Here is a 17,891-nt window from a genome sequence, read left to right as displayed (position 1 = left end):
AGAGTTTTGCGGTCAAAAAAATTCCTGGTTAGAGCCACTAATAGGTTATCAAAGCAGCACATCAGTGTAAGAAAGTATCTTCTTTCTTTTATTTTACCTTATTTGCTGAATGTAAGTAATAGCTGAGGTGACCCCAGCTGGAGGTGAGAAAGTGATGGGGTAAGAAAATCATGCACGAGGGCGCCTTGTTCTCCTCCACAGCTGGCTCATAGGCCTATCCAGGAGGAAAATAACGAGCCATACATTAATGACTTATCAAAGGTCACTGGAATGCAGGAGTCTGCAGCCACCAAAATCCAGTGGGTCCCAAAGGACTTGCCCCAAATGCTCCAAATGGAAGTCCTGTTATAGAGGCAATGGGTACGTTCAGTCAGCATCACCCCTGACCCACCCAGTGTCTCCGAGGCTTTTTCCCCAGAGACCCTATGGCGTGCAAGAACTGCAGCACACCCTGGTTTGCTCTCAGGCGTGCAAACTGAGCAAAGCCTTTTGCTGGCCATGCTGCTCCAGCTCCTGTTTCCTACCCGATCTCAGCCTGGGATTGCTTCCTCCATACCCACCTTCACGTACATGAGGTTAGAGCTCTGGCAGCGGATGGATTATTAAAAATGAACAGTTGGAAACACACGTGCCCCTGCTGAGGGGACTGCCATGGGGAATGCCACCTTTGCAGCACTCCCCCCTGCATCGCTGCACTGAGTTTTTCAGCGTTTTCCTTTTTTTCCTGTCTTACCCCATTTTGAGCTGTTTCTGTGATGCCTTGATGCAGTTCACTTTCTGCACTGACCTGGCGCTGGTGCAATAGTTTGTCCTAGCACCTCCCCAGGCCCCACACCGCACCCGAGGCATTGCAGATGAGGTGGTCTCTCCCCTCCCACCCACCATTTTACCCAGCAGGTAGGACATGTTCCCTTCTCCAGTCCGCAGGGTCCAGCTCCCTCCTCGTGCTGGCAAAGATGAATCACCCCAGGATCAGGTCATGCTGTTTCAGCTGCTTCTTTATGCACTTGAGGGTGACTTTCATCAGGCCCTGTTGACTTGAATAAATCTATCTCATTCTTTCGTCTCTTCTTCTTGCCAGTCCCTTTTTTGTGGAAGTATCCGGTCACAGTTTATGCATTGCATGCTATTTATGCAGTTCAGCCCATGAAAAATACATGAAGAGTCCCTCACTCTTTCTCCCCACGGCTTCATAAATCTTGCATCACTTTCTGCACGGCAGCTCGGCTTTACAGGGTGATGGGGAGCAGACTCCCCACTGCTCCTACCCTGGGGCCGCAGCATCCTCCAGGGATGCCAGCACTGCAGGCTCGAACCCTGCCAGGGGGCAGAGGAGGGGAGCGGGTTCAGAGCCTCCCCCAGCCCTGTTTTTAGGTTATTGGATAGGAAAAATAAGACAGAGGTGCTGTTTTGCTGCCCTGCAATGTCACCAGCACTGGGGTCATTTTGCTTTGCAGTTTGTTTCAGGTTTACTGAAAACAAGAGTGATGCAGAGAATAATATTCCCCTGTTCATGGCTTGTTAAGCATCCTCAAGAGTTGGCATTCACGATTAGAGATGCAGCTGTGCATTTATTGCAGGGACTGGCTGGAGGATGTGCAGAAGAACCATCCGAAAAATAAGGTCGGGCATGTGCTTAAGGACCCACTTTGCAGGTAAAGCGCCTTGGCTTTCTGAACAGGTAACTTTATTAGTCAGTGGCCACAGAGTGCAAGTGCCTGAGCCCAGCGGTGGAAAATAATAAGCAAACCCCGATTCAAGATTTGTGTAAGGGCTGGTCCCAAACCAGGGGGGCACAAAGGCTCAAGGAAATTGCCTAATTCCTTAGTTCTTACTTAAAGTGGAGCATTACAGAAGGAGTTTGCAGCCAGCTCTTATCTTTACTGGTAGCAGTAGCAAGTTTTGCCCATTTGCATCCTAATCCCCTTCTCCCTCCCACTCACGTTGGCTGAGGAACAGGGACAGGAGGCAGCCGCTCTCATGGATGTGTCTTCATGAGGGCACCATCCCTATTTCTGCGGCAGATGAAATCAGGGACACCTTGTTAAACACCCTTGTTCCTCAAGACTATCGCTTGCTTTCTTTCATTTTTTTGCATTGAAGCTGCTAGAGGTGGCGAACCTTCCCATTTTCCCCCGGCGCCCAGCCTTGGCTGTCCAATGCCTCCCCATCACCTGCAAAGCTTTCAGCTTCTTTAAAGAAGTTTCCGCATTTTTTGTGTTTTCCCCTGAGCAGGCTCTCTGTCTCCCCAAAGCTATCATCAAGGATGCTGCCTACATGAGGTGAGTTATTGTTTTTTTCCCCTGTCCTCAGAGCCCCTGTGATGCCTCCCAGGGTCTGTTCCCATCGTGGTCCAGCAGCAGACAACCCCGGGCTGAATAAGAAAACACTGTGTGGGGACTGGTATGTCACTCCAGAGAGATTTTATCTGAGCTGCTGACAACCTCAGCTTGCTAACCCAATTGACCTTGTGCTCCCTTTAATATATAAAGTGACATTCCTCCACCGTCCCAGCCTACCAGGCCTTTCCTGGCCATGGTGCAAGTGTACCAGCCATCATCTGCCATGGCTTCCCGTGACATTGGGAGAACCAGCATCCTCATCTGCAGCTCTCCCCTTTGTCCTCCAGCAGCGGTCATCTTGGGAGCCAGAAGATGCTGGCTGCCCACCACTGCCTCTGTTAGACCTTTCCCAGGTGGATCTTTTCCCCCTCACCCCTCAGCCTTTCCCACCCATGGCTCTTCTCACCTCTCTTTAAGGCTGGTCTGCACCCCATTGCAGCATGAGATTGCACCTAAATCCATGGGGCAGGGGAGGAATGGGGTTGGGGATGTGGTGGCAGGTGCCCTGGCTGGCCATGGGTCTGCTGGGGTGTCCCCCCCCCCGAAAAAAAATCAGTTCTTGAGGAAAAAAAAATAATCAAAGAAATTGGTATTTCTGAGGGATGGGGGAATGGTATGGCCAGGGGCCATGCTGGGGCCTGGTCAGTTTGGCAGGTGCTTTGCCCCACAAACCAAGACTAAAAAGCAGATTTATCCCCCAAAATAAAAACAGAGGGAAAGAGGGAACAGCCTGTAACAAAGTAGGATGCCTTCACATGCGGTATACACATCTCCCTCGTCCCAGAGGCCCCTCTCTTCCCCAGGGACCACAAGATTAGCACCGAGTCTGTGTTTAGGAGAGAAAAAGTAAAGAGGATTTATTTCCTTTCCACAGGGGAAAATCCTGTTGCTTTGTGGAAAGCCGAGGGGGCACGCGTGCGTGTGATCCACAACTGGATGTCGCTGTTAGTCAAAGGTTTTTATTTTTATGAAAAAATAGAAAATTTTGTATATCTTACACTACAAAAAACCCCATGTACACAAACAAAATGCACAGAGAGCATCCAAGGAGGTGGGGGGAAAAGGGGAGGAATAAATACAGCAATGCTACAGTCTCCTATGAGTTAAAATGCCAATGTGAGGAGCTGAAACGGATGCTGTGGCTCTGGCAGTGCTGGATGCACCAGCTCCCGCCCCACCTACCCTAAGGAATTACAGTAAAGGATTGGAAACTAAGCATTACTCTTAAGACTGCTACTGATGTATCTTACACACGCCTTAATGACTAATTTCAAGACCACAGCAGTCCAAGGAGTCACAATTTCTTGACCACTGGGACTTCTACATTATATTCAACACTGAATAGAAAAAAAAAAAAAACCTTAATTTTTTTTGTTCTTCTCACCATTAATATATAGAAGAAATAAATACAATTTTAAACTGATTTTTTTTTTCTTTTAAATCAGTGGGGTTTTTTTATGCTCAGGTAATTTTTCCTAATGGTAGCTACACAATGAAAGGGGGTCAGTCTACACAAGCCATGCTTGGGAACACTTCCTTCTCCCAAAGCGAAAAACTACATCGAAAAGAGCCCTTTCACCTCCTAGACCCTTTGAAATACCTTCCTCACAATTATCAGCAAAATGTACTGGGAAAAAAGTATTCATCAGACCAGCCACAGCAGTAGTGAGCTGGACAAGCAAAGCGCTCAGACTTGCTGTAGGCAGGAAATCCAGCTACAGCCCTTACAAAGAACATAACCAGTGAAATGTTACTGTCATCTCCTTCTGCTGCACCCCAATATATATGATCATGCCCAAAATACAGAGTACTCGTAGTTATTGGATGGGAACAGAAAACCTCTGTTGTCTCTGGGATCTGCTTGTGGACATAGAAGCTGTAACTGTTGGACCTTACCTGGTAAAACACCATTTTATTTTATTTTTAGCTCTGAGACAAAGCCTATTATACAGAGGTCTGTAGCAAGAAGAGCTCTTGAAATAAATAGAAAAGGTTATTTATTTATTTATTGGAGGAATGGAGAAGAGGTGCCCTATTTACAAAGGCAGTCTGGCTTAAGAACAGTTTGTTTTCCACTAGTTCATAATTTTGAAGGTTATTCCAGCATCTGGTACGCATCTCAGCCATATCACATACGCATTTAAAACCCCACAAATGGTAAAAAGGGGATTTTGCTGTTAAAAGTCCATGAAAAAAGACCAAACCCAACTCCTCCCGCAGAGCCAACAGGTAAGGAACGAGGGGATATGATGGACAGAAAGTGCTAATAGCATCTCTCTTGGTGCGGCCGATGGATGTGGGTGGTGACCGAACAATTCCTCCCGATGAACCAAGTTGCTTCTGTCTTCCTATGGGTTATTTTTCCAAGTGCTGCAGGCAGGGAGGCACAAATAATCCCAAGACGGTTCTGCTGACAGCTCTAATAATCTTATTTATTATATGACAAATCTCTTTTATGTGCCGAAATTGTTGTGTCTTGATCATCCCCCCCCACACACACACGTGTCCGGTGACTGCCAAAATGAAACAACAGGATGAGAAATCACACCGTCAAGATAGACCTCGCCGCAGCTTCTCTCCCTCCTATTTCTCCTGATTCCTGAGGAGCTTGGCAGCAGCTCGCAGAGGAGGAGGTGGCCATTTCAAAACAGGCAAATATTGCCTGATGAAGCCCTGCTGAAAGCAAGGAAGCCCTGCTGCTAAGAAAAAAAACAAACAACCCAACCCTCTCCTCCTAGACCTTACCCTTTTCTTTAGAAACTGTTCTATCAAATCTCATCCAAAGGCTTGGGGGAAATGGAAGAAAGGTCTTTGAAACAGCTGAAGGTGGCATTTGACACCTGCTTCTGCAAGATGTGAAGGACACACTGTTGGCACTGGATGAACTCCTCAGGCTCAGCTCTGCAGCACCGGGGATGAAGGGAGCTGCAGCAAGTCAATATGTCAATGTTATCACCAAGGAAGGATGCTGCAAGATGCTACCCAACCTCTAAGGGAGCAATATATCTACAAAACCAGCAAACACTTGCCATCCGCTGAGCCATTTTTAATCCTTATCTTTACAAAAGCCTTCACAAAAAAAAAAAAGCCCAACCTATGAATACCAAATTATTTGCACTGATTAATCCTATCTACAACAAAAGGAGGAGGACAGCTCCAAACTGTTTCTTGGTAGGATTCCCAGGGGATCAGGTTGCCCTCAGGTCCCTCTGAAAACAGCAGCTGTGAGCTGGACACATCGAACCCCAGGTACGACCAAGTGCTGACCCAAGCCATGCCAGCCCCACATGGGTGGGACCTTCTTGCCCACGGGATGCCACCACTGTGACCACGTTGTGCTGCTCTGCTCTTCCCTCCTCTCTGTGCTCTGCCCCAAAGTGGCCAGGTCCATACCCAAATCAAAAATGCCCAGAGAGACAACCTGGCACACAATAATCCCACCACTACCACCACCACTTTGGGGAAAACACTGCAAAATCTCTATGCTTGCCTCCACACTGCACCCCAGGACTTAACCCCCATAATGAGACGAGGAACAGCAAAATCCCTTCCTTCCAGCTAAAACCACCTCGTGGTTTCTCTCCTGGGCTCCAGGGACAGGGGCGAGGGCAGCACTGGGTGATGGCTACTGGGCTGAGATGCCACTGCGGAGGCAATCCCATGTCATCTTTGACCAGGACTCACACCCACGAAAACCGATGCCACATTGTCGCTGGTGGCCACTGAGAACCAGATGTTTTACTTCCCTTCTTCTGGACATCCCCAGCTCGTGGTGGAAAGGAAGAAGGGACAACATCTTTTATTTAAGCAGACTCCTTCTACCTCATATACGTAATCAAAACTCCTGAAGGCTTTATATGTTGCTCAAATCAAACAGCAGCAAAAATACAAAGCATAGCGATAACACAAAAGGGAGACAAAACAAAGAGGAGGGAAAAAAAGAACAAACCAAGGGAAGAACCCCAATCTTGTACCTGATGCGTAGCAAACTGTACAGTATATACATCTTCGTCATCTATTATCCTCCCAGAAGAGCAAACAAAAAGAACTTGGCAACACAGAGGGAGGAAAAAAAAATATACACCCTGTATTGTATTTGCCATGGAGCAAGCAACATGTTTATACACTAGTCTCTATAACTTAATGCTGTGTAACAGCATTTTTTTTCTTTTCTTTTAATTTACAAAACAAAATATCTATCGAGAAATAATCTAATCATATTGCTCTTCAATACACTTCTGTAGACAAGTAATACTCGAAGTTAAACTTCAGTAAACCACAGCTTTTGGGAGCCCACGAACGGCTACAAAACTCCTCCGTTCAAGTCCTTGGAAGTATTACCGTGTGCTGCTGTAATTCAGTATATAAAGGTGCTATATATATATATCTATATATATATCTCCCATGTACAGACAACGTGTGGTGGGAAGGCTTGTTGTCGTTGCTGAAGCTTAAGAGACCGGTTAACCTCACGTACAGCAGATTCATTTCCATGTTCCATGCATCTTACATTTACTTCATGAAAATGAGGACACAAATAGGAAGAAAAGGAAAACTTTAGTCAAACACTGCTTTAGAAACACTGCGGCAGAGGCCAATGTCCTTCAGTTATATAGAAACCACTGAATTTCCCTTTTTATCTTTTCTTTTTTTTTTTTTAGTCAAAATAAATCTCAGGGCTAGTGTACAAAGTGCAGGACCGACCCACTTGAGGAAGCGACTTTAAAACTGAGTTACAACGGCACCATCCCATTCACCAACTGGACCTTCATCTCTTGAAGGCTGTTCATTATCTTCTTCTGGTGACCAACAAGTGTCACTCCCAGCCGCCTCAAATCCCTGTGGGAGAAAGCAGACGTTGGTTCCAGGGACCGCTCAGGCACACGCCGCCGCGCACACCACGCGCCACACGCGCCGATACTGCTGCCAGCGCCTACCTCTTACCATTGGCGGCTCCCAAAGCCAAGTTTAGTTGGCAAGTTAAATTTTCCCCATTTTTTTAAAAAAAATTTAATGGCTGACAGCATCTCTGAGAGGTGATGTGATTTGACCAAAATCACCTTGCTGGCCAAGGAGAAAAGCTGAACAGCAAAGCGTCAGCATCACCTTTGGCCAAGGACCCTGCTAGGCGTGAAAAGTCCTATTTCCAAGAGAAAAGCCATGTAAGAAAGCCTGTGTTGCAGTTTCCTCTTCTCCTGCGAGAGGCTGGTATTTGATCTCGGATATGAGCAGTGAGGAGTGAGGTCAATCCATGCTTCCTTCCTCTTCAGACTAGGCAAAGCCAAAGATACACAAACTGCAGTCCTAGAGCCAGCTTCTACAGAGAGCTGAATGGCAAAAGCCTCGAGCATGGCCACCACCCTGAAGACCCCCTAAAGTCAACAGGAATTGGCAACACAGCTTCCCTCTGGGCCTTTGCAAATCTTCCTGTAAATCCATGTTTGAATTTTTTTGGGGGGAGTGAGTTCTACAAGCCAAAGGCATATTTGTTTTGAGTCTGTCTACTGGGCTGCCATTATAGGAAAGCTGTAAAATAAGATAGTTTATCTGAAATGTAGGATTAGGAAGAAACATTGTTTTCTTAGAAGCTCAGCCCTCTAAAATTTAGGTGTATAGGTGAAGGTAATCACCAAGTTTGATGTTGATGGCATGAAAGAGGCACCTCCAGGGGACAATTTATTCCATTCAAAGACAGGAGTGGGACAAGTCGTCCCCTGGAAATACTACAGCATGACCTTGGGTGATCAGATTCAATGAAACATCTAAAGCCAGGTAAGGTCATGGATTATGGCAGAGTGTAATTGTAGGGATTTCTTTCTAGGGAAAAAGTGTTAATAAAGAAATTGTAGGAATAAAAGCTTGGAAGAAACATCAAGATGGTGCATCTGTGTTTGCAACACAAGGCACAGAGACTGTTAGAGAAGCAGTTCAACTTAGAGGAGATATGGTGTTTTGTCTGAAGACTTCCACTAGACAAATATCAGCCCCTCACTTTCTACCTCCAGGCTGGACTGAATAAAAGATGTTTTCAAAGTAGGGCTCTACAGCCTTGCCAATACATGCGTGAATCCCAGAGCTGCTGACACCCTGTGTGCAAGTCTTTTAGGAGAAAGCTCTCCACCAAAAGCCAGCAGGATGTGACCTCCTTGAGAACAAAGGTGCTTTTTGGAAACCACACAGCAGGGCTGGCACGTGCAAGGGCTGGAGATTGCCAGTGACACCCAGGAGCCCAACCATCACCTGACACATTGCAAACTCGGCCTAAAACTCGCTGCATGCTGGACTGCAGGTGAACATGTGCGATGACCACCAAACCACTTTCACATAACGTTGTGTGAGCTACCCGTGGATGTGTACCTCTCTCAGCAGCTTCACGTTCTGGACACAGACTCCTGTGCGAATACAACCGACCATCCATGTCCAAAAATTACACAGATGAACATTGCTTTGAATAAAAAGCAATCCTGAGTGAAGGTTGATATGTTAACACACCAGCTGGTTGAAGCCAAAAGCTAGATCTGTTGTTCTCCAAGGATTGTCATGCTTTCAGGCTTTTGATTTGGAAAATACCAGATTTTCTGCTCCAGGCCAAACACTTCATTTCATTATCATACCCTTTTTCGGCGATGCATCTCACTGATGCATAGGGGAAATCACAACGTAAGGGACACGGAGCAAGGGAGGTCAATGAGACACATCAGCAACGCTCCTTACCTGGCAGAGAAAAGCTGCAGCACCTGCAAAAGGTGTCTACCTTTCCCAGGGGAACATGCTTTCATTTCTGCCTCCACTGAATTGTGAAACTAGTTCAGCAAGCCATCTTAATAATGAAGGAAAATGTAGTAATGCTATTGTTACATGCAATTTATTTTATGTACACAGCACAGTTGGAAGTTCACACCAAAGATCAAAAAAACCCCAAAAAACAACCCAGTATAGGACCTGATTTTTAAAAGAGCCAACAACCATCTTCCCCCCTGCTGAGCGCTGCTCTGCTGGCACTTTTTGAAAATTCAGCTTTTCCCCCCCTCCAGGTATCTAAAGTGCAAGCTGAGCTCTTTTGAAAATCCAGCACCACGTATTTCACAGATGTATCATTTCTGATACTCTTGCATGTTATGCAGAAAAAAATAGCCTGAAACTATGAGAAAGGCATGTACATCTTGGCGTTTCACACTCAGCTCCATCAGTTAATAAAAAAACCCCTACTCACTACACAGCTTTTTTTTTCCCCCTTACAGTATCCCCTTAACTCAATATCCTTGAGGAGCGCCTCATTGATTTAAAACAGAGAAAGAAGAAAAAGGAGTTTCTGGTTTCAATCCATTAGCTGCTCACCAGGGGATCCAGTCTATTTTTTTTTGAATATCAAATCCTCTCGGATGTGGAGCCACTGGCCAAAAGCGTGGGGACTCAGAGAGGGGACAAAAACTACCGTGGGGTCTTTCACCTCCACAAAGATGGACCAGAAGACAACAGTTCCTGAGCCAGATGCTCACTTAGTATAAAATCAGCACCTTTATTTAAATGCTACCTCGTGCGTTGCAAAGCCGGCAACAAAACTTTCCAAAAACTGCCTAGAGAATGCAGAAGCTTTAATTCCCATTTTTCAAGGGTGACTTACAGCACATTGCACGCTCCTGTGCATCCAGTGCTGAAGGACTTAAAGTGGTGTAAGGCTGAAGCCAATTTTAAACAAAATCAGGTATGCAAAACAGCTGGTTTTGGGACAAAAAAAATCAACTTCTGTTCAAAACAGTTGTTTTCAAGCTCTAGTCCAGAGCTGCCTGGCTCATTTTACTGCAGCCAACTGGTAATTTCACTGGGCTCACCCCTGCAGAGGAGATGCGTGTGGGTATCTACTGGGGCTTTGCAATAGAAATGTGCAATTCCCTGCAAGAAAAGGCACAACTAAGACGCGGGGGCAAACGACACTTGCAATCAGGATCCAGGCTGCACCTTGCTGTGCAAGTGACCCGACCCCCAGTGTCGGGTTTTGCGTGTGCCGCTGCGGCAGCGGCACGGGCGCTCCTCGAGGCCATGGAGATACGTGGACCCCTGTGCTGTGGGGTCTCCCTGCTTCAAAATACTTGACCCCCCCTCCAGCAGTGAGACAATTTTTATTCTTGGTTCAGGGAGAAGTCTCACCTTTCCACTTTTCTTTCACTCACATAGGGTTGAAAATGGAAACAGGCGGGAATTCGAATCACTTGCCAACACAGTACTAAGAGGCTGACCTAAGTTGACCAAAAAGCCAAGGAAATAAAGGGGGAAATTGGCGTCGGCTCATTCCAAACAGCCCGTACACAGCTGCACACATGCTCCTCTCTTACCACCACCTTGCACGAAAGCCCATCTGCAACGTGCCAGGGACAACACTGTATCCCCTTCCCTGCAATATCCTCCATTTGCAAGGGTTGAATTCACAGTCTCCACGTTGTAAGAAATATATTTAAAACATTTTATTTACAAATAGAACTACTTATACACCATGGACCAGTTTGTCAAACACAGTGTAGACTAGGACTGGATTGCCACATAAAATACAACTCCCCTCACCAGCCGGTTGGTCATGCAAGCAAAAGGGCCAGGTTCCTGAAAGATCTCTGTGGCCGGCAGCCTACCACAGATACTTTGTATTTCAACTCCCATCCAGGCCAGATTTCACCACTCCTCTTCACATGGTGTCACCCTACAATTGCCCATACAGACTGGGACTACTCACAGAGTTAGTTAGTTGCATGAGGGGAAAGAAGAACCTCAAAGACCTTCAGAAGACGCTAAAGAGAGGAATGGACTTGCTAGGGACTTTTGCATGAAATGAGGACTTAAAACCCAATTTTTTTAAGAGTTCATCTGCTCTTATTTCATTATTCCTGTCCTACTTGATTAGGAGATGAGAACTGGTTTGTCCAGAAGCAGACGCAGTATCACAATCTCAGGACTGAGATTTCAGGTTAAGTGTAAGCATCTAGAGCAGGTGAACTCTTAAACACTCTTCATCCAGTATAACTTTTAATAAATAATTTATTTTATTTTAGAAAAAAAAAATATACAATGCAAAGCAACACAGCACATATTATTACAAATATTCAGAGCTCTTAATCTAATAACAAACAACAGGGTGTCCTGAGATTCAGTGAGTACAGGTCTTTCAAAAGGTGGAAGTATGTAGTCCACATGGTTAGTAATTGGTCCAGTCAAGGGTCAGACTGAAACTCATGTCATGGATCTATCTATTCTTGAGTATTGTCCTGGTAAAGTTATTCTTGCAGTGGATTGAAAGAGCTCCAGACACACTCAAAGTCACTAGGTGGTCCACAAGTTTAAAGAGCAGGTCTGGTCCACTGGAAAGGTTGCCTTCAAGTCTGATATCCAGTTGGAAAGAGGGGGTGGAGGGTGAGGCTCCACTTTTCACAAGGTGATTCGTCCCTTTGCAAGAATTAGAGCTAAATGTAGAAATCACTCTTTGTTTGAACACATACATTTTCAGGTCTTTTCTTAAGCAGGCAGAGCTCAGGACTTGGGGCGATATTCACTGGTTTTAGCTTTTTAATCTTTTGCTTTCAGAAATTTGTCACTAATACTACTCTTTTCTGGAATAAATGCATCAAGCCATCAGTTTGAAAGAAGCAGGGCGGTAACTGGGATTTTGCTTTGCATGCCGGAGGGGAATTTAAAAAAAATGCTGAACATCTACCATCTCAACCAGGTCCTGTAACGAGGCCACAAGCTGGGTGCCCCCAGTCACCAGTCCCACCAGCGTTATGGCCAATCCCTCCTACAGCACTAGTAATTTTTTTTCCATAGATTTTAGGAATTCTTTACATTCTTCATATTTTTTCCTGCCTTTTCTGGCAGCAATTATCCAGTTCTCCTTTCTCCATCTAATTTCCACATCTGTCTCCTACGCAGTTTGAATTTGGCAAAGATCATTTTGGATGGTATTTGAAGGCAACCTCTTAAATTGTAAAGAATGTTTTACTGATGTCATTTGGGGAAAGCAAGCTACTTTCAGATGTTCAGATCATCTTTTCACCCAATCCCCCCAAGTCCCAGCTCTGGAATATACTGAACAGTTGCCTCTATTAAAAATGACAAGGAACATTTAACCTGAATTCTCCTTTGCAGAGTACAAAATGTTTTGTTGTTCCCTTTTACGGGCAGAAAAAATGAAAACCTCCAGAAAACCAAAACCCCCAATATATTAACCTTTAAGGAACTTTGCTTGTGCTGGTGTTTATTTTCTGGAGAACCCATGAGAGTCTCAGCTGAGCCCACCCAGGAGCCATTTCTCTCCCTTTGTTGATTATAAGGGCAATCTGCCAGTTTACATCAGCCTGAGCACATGGTTCAAGTCTTCGACACGGGACTATAATGGTTTCTCCTTTTTTAACAGTTGAGCATCTGGTCTTTCTGTCTTTTTTTTACTATATCTGAGAAGGATGAGAGAAAACTCTTGATTTGGATGGCTCTTTGGCTTTTTAATGAACCTTCCACAGTTTTCTCAAAAATAGACCCTAGTGAGGTCAAGCCTTCTTGCTAAACCACCACTGCAAAGCAAAGGTGTGTGGGCTAAGCTGCTCAAGAACTAAGCCTGGCTCATGCAAGTATCTCTGTCCAAAGCAGCTGGGGGGCGGGAAGGATTTATTTGCTGGCATGGATAACTAACTAGATGGAGTTGGTTTCAACTGGAATGAAAGATGGATTAATGAAATGTCTCCTTTCAGCTTAAAAAAACACCCAAACCCAGAAGCTCCCCAGGCTCCCAGGCATCAGCTCCTCTGCACTGCTCTGCTGCTGTAAAAGCCTGGAAGAAAGCTGAAGCTGAGCAGCTCAGACATGTCTCCACTGGGCCCAGTAAAGGACCAGAGAAGGATGACATCTGTGCTACAGAGAACATACTGGGACCTGGTGGAGGGGGCCTTAGAGGCGGTTTGCAGCTCGTGAGGGTCAGAGCATCTCTGGCAGCTATAATCTAAAAGTCTATAAGACTTTTAAACCAACTTGTCTTTCTGGCTGGAATTGTACAGATAATGAATTTCTTGGTTCACTGCCAACTGGAAAAAACATTTTGAAGTACTTTTTGGGTAGCCTGAAAAGATTTTGGGGGATATTTTTGAAATTTCTGGAATACCAAAGATTAAATATAGGGAGGTATTTAAATTTTTAAGTCCAATTAAGGAGATAATTTCACAATCTGTAATGTTGCACTCAAGAAAATGGGAGCTTAGGAATAGTTTTGTCAGTGGGACGGGATGCTAAGACTCTGTCAGCACAGATGGATGCTAAGACTGTTTAAATCTACATGAGTAAGTGAACTTCTTCTAATTTACTGTCAAAAATGACCATTAATTTGGGCTCAAACTCAACATTTTCAAAGCATTTCACTTCTGAGCATTTATTTTAGAGCTCTTGAAATTGCGTCAAATTCTGAAGAGGAACAAACTGGAAGCTTTTGTGAAACCTAATTTTCTTCTTTGATATGACTAATTCAGCCAAACAGCAACAAGTCTGTGATATATTTTAGACAATCTGCATTTTCTACCAGAACTTGCTCCGGTTATAAGACTGAGGTGGCACAGTAGAGGGGAATGCTCCTATGTTCTCCTTTTCTCTTAAATTACTGCCTCATCCTATCCCTCCTCTTCCCTCTCGCCCTCTGGCTAGGTCTTTCTGCCACGTGGACTCTGACCACCCTGGGGATGGACCTCTTCCTTGGTCAATGTTTGTAGATCACCAGTCTAAATGAAGCCCTGAGGCCTGGTGTATCTAGACACTGCCATATCACACGAGTAGGTAAAGAATTGTGGAGTCCTCAAAAGCCAAAGCAACATGGCATGTAATTGCAGGACTAGGCTGGGAAACCACATGTAAGAGTGTCACGCAACCAGGAAAGGATCTAGGTAGAAATCCATGCACCCTAACTCCCTAGACAGTTGCTAGAGAGGATTTAATCCTTAGCTCAGGGTTTTCATGTGAATGCCTGAAGACAGACTGGATGACGTCAGGTGTAAGGGACAAATATTAGTGATGTGAGCAGAGCAAATAAAACCTGAGCGAGAGCAGATATGCGCCTGTGCTCCCTCCAAGCATGTAATGCAAAACTGAACTCCATGGAAATGTTACCGACCTGCATCACCTGCAAAGGACCTCCTACCCTGTACGGTGAGCTCCACAGCAAGCCCTGTGGCAGACAGGAGAAATGGCTGTGGTTCTGTGGGGATTTTTCTTGGTTTATTCCTAATCCTCGGCACCAATTCTGTATGTGCACTGGCAATCTGCATGTGGTTGGAGGAGCCACGACCTTCTCCAAGGCAGCACCAAGCATAATCCTTCCCATTCTGCCTTAACGCCTGCAATAAACTAAGCTCAAATTAAACCGGCTAGAAAGGCAGGCTTTGAGTTTGAGTAAGTGGCAGGAGGAAAGTACAGATGTAATTACACAAGCAAGGCAGGCAATTAAAGGTGGAGCGTAACAAATCAGCAGCCCCAAGGCATTTATCAAGTTATTTGAGTGCTGCCACCCCAACTGCAGTCATACCCACGCGCAAAAAACAAGGGCACATCCAGAAGGAAGAGTCTTGGCCAGGGAGCATGTCCCCCAGAGCTGTGGGTTTGCTGATGCTCTTCTGTTGGCATCAGCTGTATCTACACTTATTTCTGTTAATGCTGACTACTATTTCCGTGCCTTACTGGGCTCTACTGTCCACTTGGTTATGTCCAGATCAACTGTGAAACCAGCTAATCTGGTCTAAGCTGGTATACCTCAGCGGGGAGTCTAGCTCCTATACATTTACCAGTAGGGTGGGGTTTTTTATTTGTCAGTAACCTCAAATAATCAACTGCTATTATGTCGAGAGGATGGCCTGGATATTATTCAAACTCAAGCATTAATTTCTGTGAGTAAAGGAGCCAAAGCACTGGCTGCCAATGTAGTGACAGTAAGTTTAATCTTGCCTGCACTTGTTATCATCAATACAGATGCTGAAAGAGAAACTGCTGACTGCAGAGAAAGGGTAATGGTTTCCCTTTCTGCACCCTCATCCCTACTTATTTTTGAATGGTTTGTCTTCCCCCACTCTGCAATTCCAACAAATGAGGTGAAAATGATCTGGGCTCTACTCACTCTAGGGTCACCTGAGCCACAGCATCCATCGAACTGTATCCATTCTCCATGAAGATCTCCGTGTATCGGCCCATTTTGATGGCTTCCAGCCACTCACCCACCGACCTGTAGGCACCGCTTCCGACTGGACTGTGCTCTACCAACAGATTTGATACTCTAAAGACAAGCAAAAACAGAGAAGCAAACAGAATCAGTATCAAGATGTACCCAATGTGACTCAGTTGCTTGCATTTTTATATGGTAAAGATGATTCTTTCGTTGCATTTTCAGTGATTGCTGCAGCCTAAATCCTCCCAGCAGGCTTGATACGCAGTGTATCAGAGATACTACTTCACCTATAACTTCACTCATTTTTGAGTTAGTTCCTGCCGCTTCTGGTCCTCACTGCAAGCAGAAAGAGGAGGAGAGGACTAGCGTCCATCCCCTGTCACCTCTTACCCACAACCAGGCTCCTCTTCTATCAGGCTCCCCCAGTCACTCTTACTTTAAAGTCTTTGGTTTCACTCCTCCCGCTCTGTTTTCCTCCTCCTTCAAAGCTCATAATTAACTTAAGACAGCCCAGAGCCTGGAAGCCGAAACCCGAATTACATTTCCCAGCAGCGGCCATCAATGGCAGGCTGCTGTTAACACTTCAGGGGCTGCTCCTGCAGAGTCGGGTGAGGATTTTGGATGCCGGCAGCATCCGGTGAGCCCTGCAGAGAGCAGCAACGTTCCAACCACGCTCCAGCCCTGAAACCAGAGGTAGACTCCTGCTCCTGCACCCGCAATTGCTACCTGCTCGGCTATGCCACGCACGGAAGGAGCAATTGAGGGAAATAATAACCCTTCACCACGACAGAAACACCGATACAGTACCTGGCACAAGCGACCCGTGCCGCGTGCGGGTCCACCACCCTACTAATGATGCGCAGAGAGCAAAGGGGGCTTGTCCAAGGTCAGCCAGGAAAGAAACTAGGTTTGTCCCCTGCTTTGTAAACCAGGACATACAGCTAACATAAGCCTTGCATAAAGATTATTACCCAAAGGTAAAAAAAACGTTTTCTGGGTCAGCCTCTGACGGTGAGAATTACACTTAAAAGACTATCAACTGGAAGGAGAGCTAGCATATTATATTATAGCACTTCACGAATCTTCATATATTTTATGAGCACATTAGTATTATTTGTTTATTTAATAGCAATGCTGAAGGGTCCAATAAAATGTGAATACTTGCAGTACCAAGAACATAATGGCTTCCCATAACATTTTATACACATGAGGAATTCAAAACTCCTAAGTAATCATAACGAGAAGTGGATTTTCATCACTAATGTCAGGAGGTACCTACTGATATGCACACGCTGTAACGTAGAGAGAGACTTCCTCCCTTATTTGCATTAATGAGAATTTCCATAAAGAATACATTACATATACAAAAAAATCCTTTACAGCTGCTATATGTTAAAATTATGATTCATTTGGAATTACTATGGCCTGGGCACGGCAATCTATGATTATAGAAACACAGTCCCAAAGCCTAGCTGTTCAGGTGCGCCATCCACACCAAAAAAACCCCACAGTAGCTCTGAAAAGGAGAGGTTTGCAATTGCATGGTGCTGTTCATGGAAAAAAAAAATCAGCAAAGTGCTTAGCAGCTCAAAGAAATGGTTTGCTGCCTATTTTCCTCCTTTCGGGCATAACAGTTTGCTATAAAAGAGTGCATGAACCACCGCATAACAGGCCTAGAAAATTACTGTTCTGAACTGAAAATAAAAGAGAAACATCACATATTTTGTGCTATCATAAACCTTTTCCTGCAGGTTTGCCGGGACCAACATTATATCTAATTGCTAATAAGAGTAATTTCTTCTTCAGACATTAAATGATGCATGTAAAATAGCCCAAGGAATCAGATCTATCTTGTAACTAAAAATTAACAGAGATTTCATGTTTCTTCTCTTCCAGTACATGAGATGCCATGCGTGGGGACATGCCAGCACACAGATGTGAGGTCCAGCTGCAGCAGACAAGATGGGCCACATGCAGCTGTGCAAGACTCACTTGGAAGGTGTGGAGATGGATGGGTCTCAGCTCACAGCAGCACATCTGCTTTGGTCCACACCACCAGTCTAACCTCATCTTACATCCCCCTCATTCCCGTTCAAGCAAAATGACGTGTCTTTTTTTTTTTTTTCCCCTCCTCTGAGAATAAGCTTTTCTGAAGGGCCTCTTCCAGTGTTAATCAGGGGAACTACACTGCCACCAGTGAAGCAGCGATGATTTATATTCATCATTCCTTCATGACTTTGCAAGGGACCGAGTGATTAGCAACACAGATGGCCCAGAAGGAATACTTGTGTGCTTACAGCAAAAAACGAAAAAGTCTCTCCAAGACTTCAGTATGGTGGAGACCTCAATACTAAAACCCACTGAAAAATATT

The 17,891-nt window shown here is 45.1% G+C and overlaps 1 protein-coding gene across 17 annotated transcripts in view; it reads right to left on the bottom strand.

Moving 5' to 3' along the window:
* Positions 1-17,891, bottom strand: part of EPHA5 (EPH receptor A5) — a 224,357-nt gene that overhangs the window by 10,433 nt on the left and 196,033 nt on the right. For 7 of the 17 annotated variants that reach the window (XM_054825687.1, XM_054825689.1, XM_054825688.1 and 4 more), the window contains one exon: positions 15,472-15,627. In XM_054825687.1, coding sequence (XP_054681662.1) covers positions 15,472-15,627 — 156 coding nt within the window. Of the gene's footprint in view, positions 1-3,302; positions 7,182-7,222; positions 11,775-15,467; positions 15,628-17,891 lie in introns of those variants that run through there. The other 10 variants (XM_054825696.1, XM_054825693.1, XM_054825697.1 and 7 more) reach the window with 5 other exon arrangements.

Source organism: Grus americana, chromosome 4, assembly GCF_028858705.1.
Source record: "Grus americana isolate bGruAme1 chromosome 4, bGruAme1.mat, whole genome shotgun sequence".
NCBI lineage: Eukaryota > Metazoa > Chordata > Aves > Gruiformes > Gruidae > Grus > Grus americana.
Note: the sequence above shows the minus strand (reverse complement) of the source record. Positions and strands in the feature narration are given on the sequence as shown.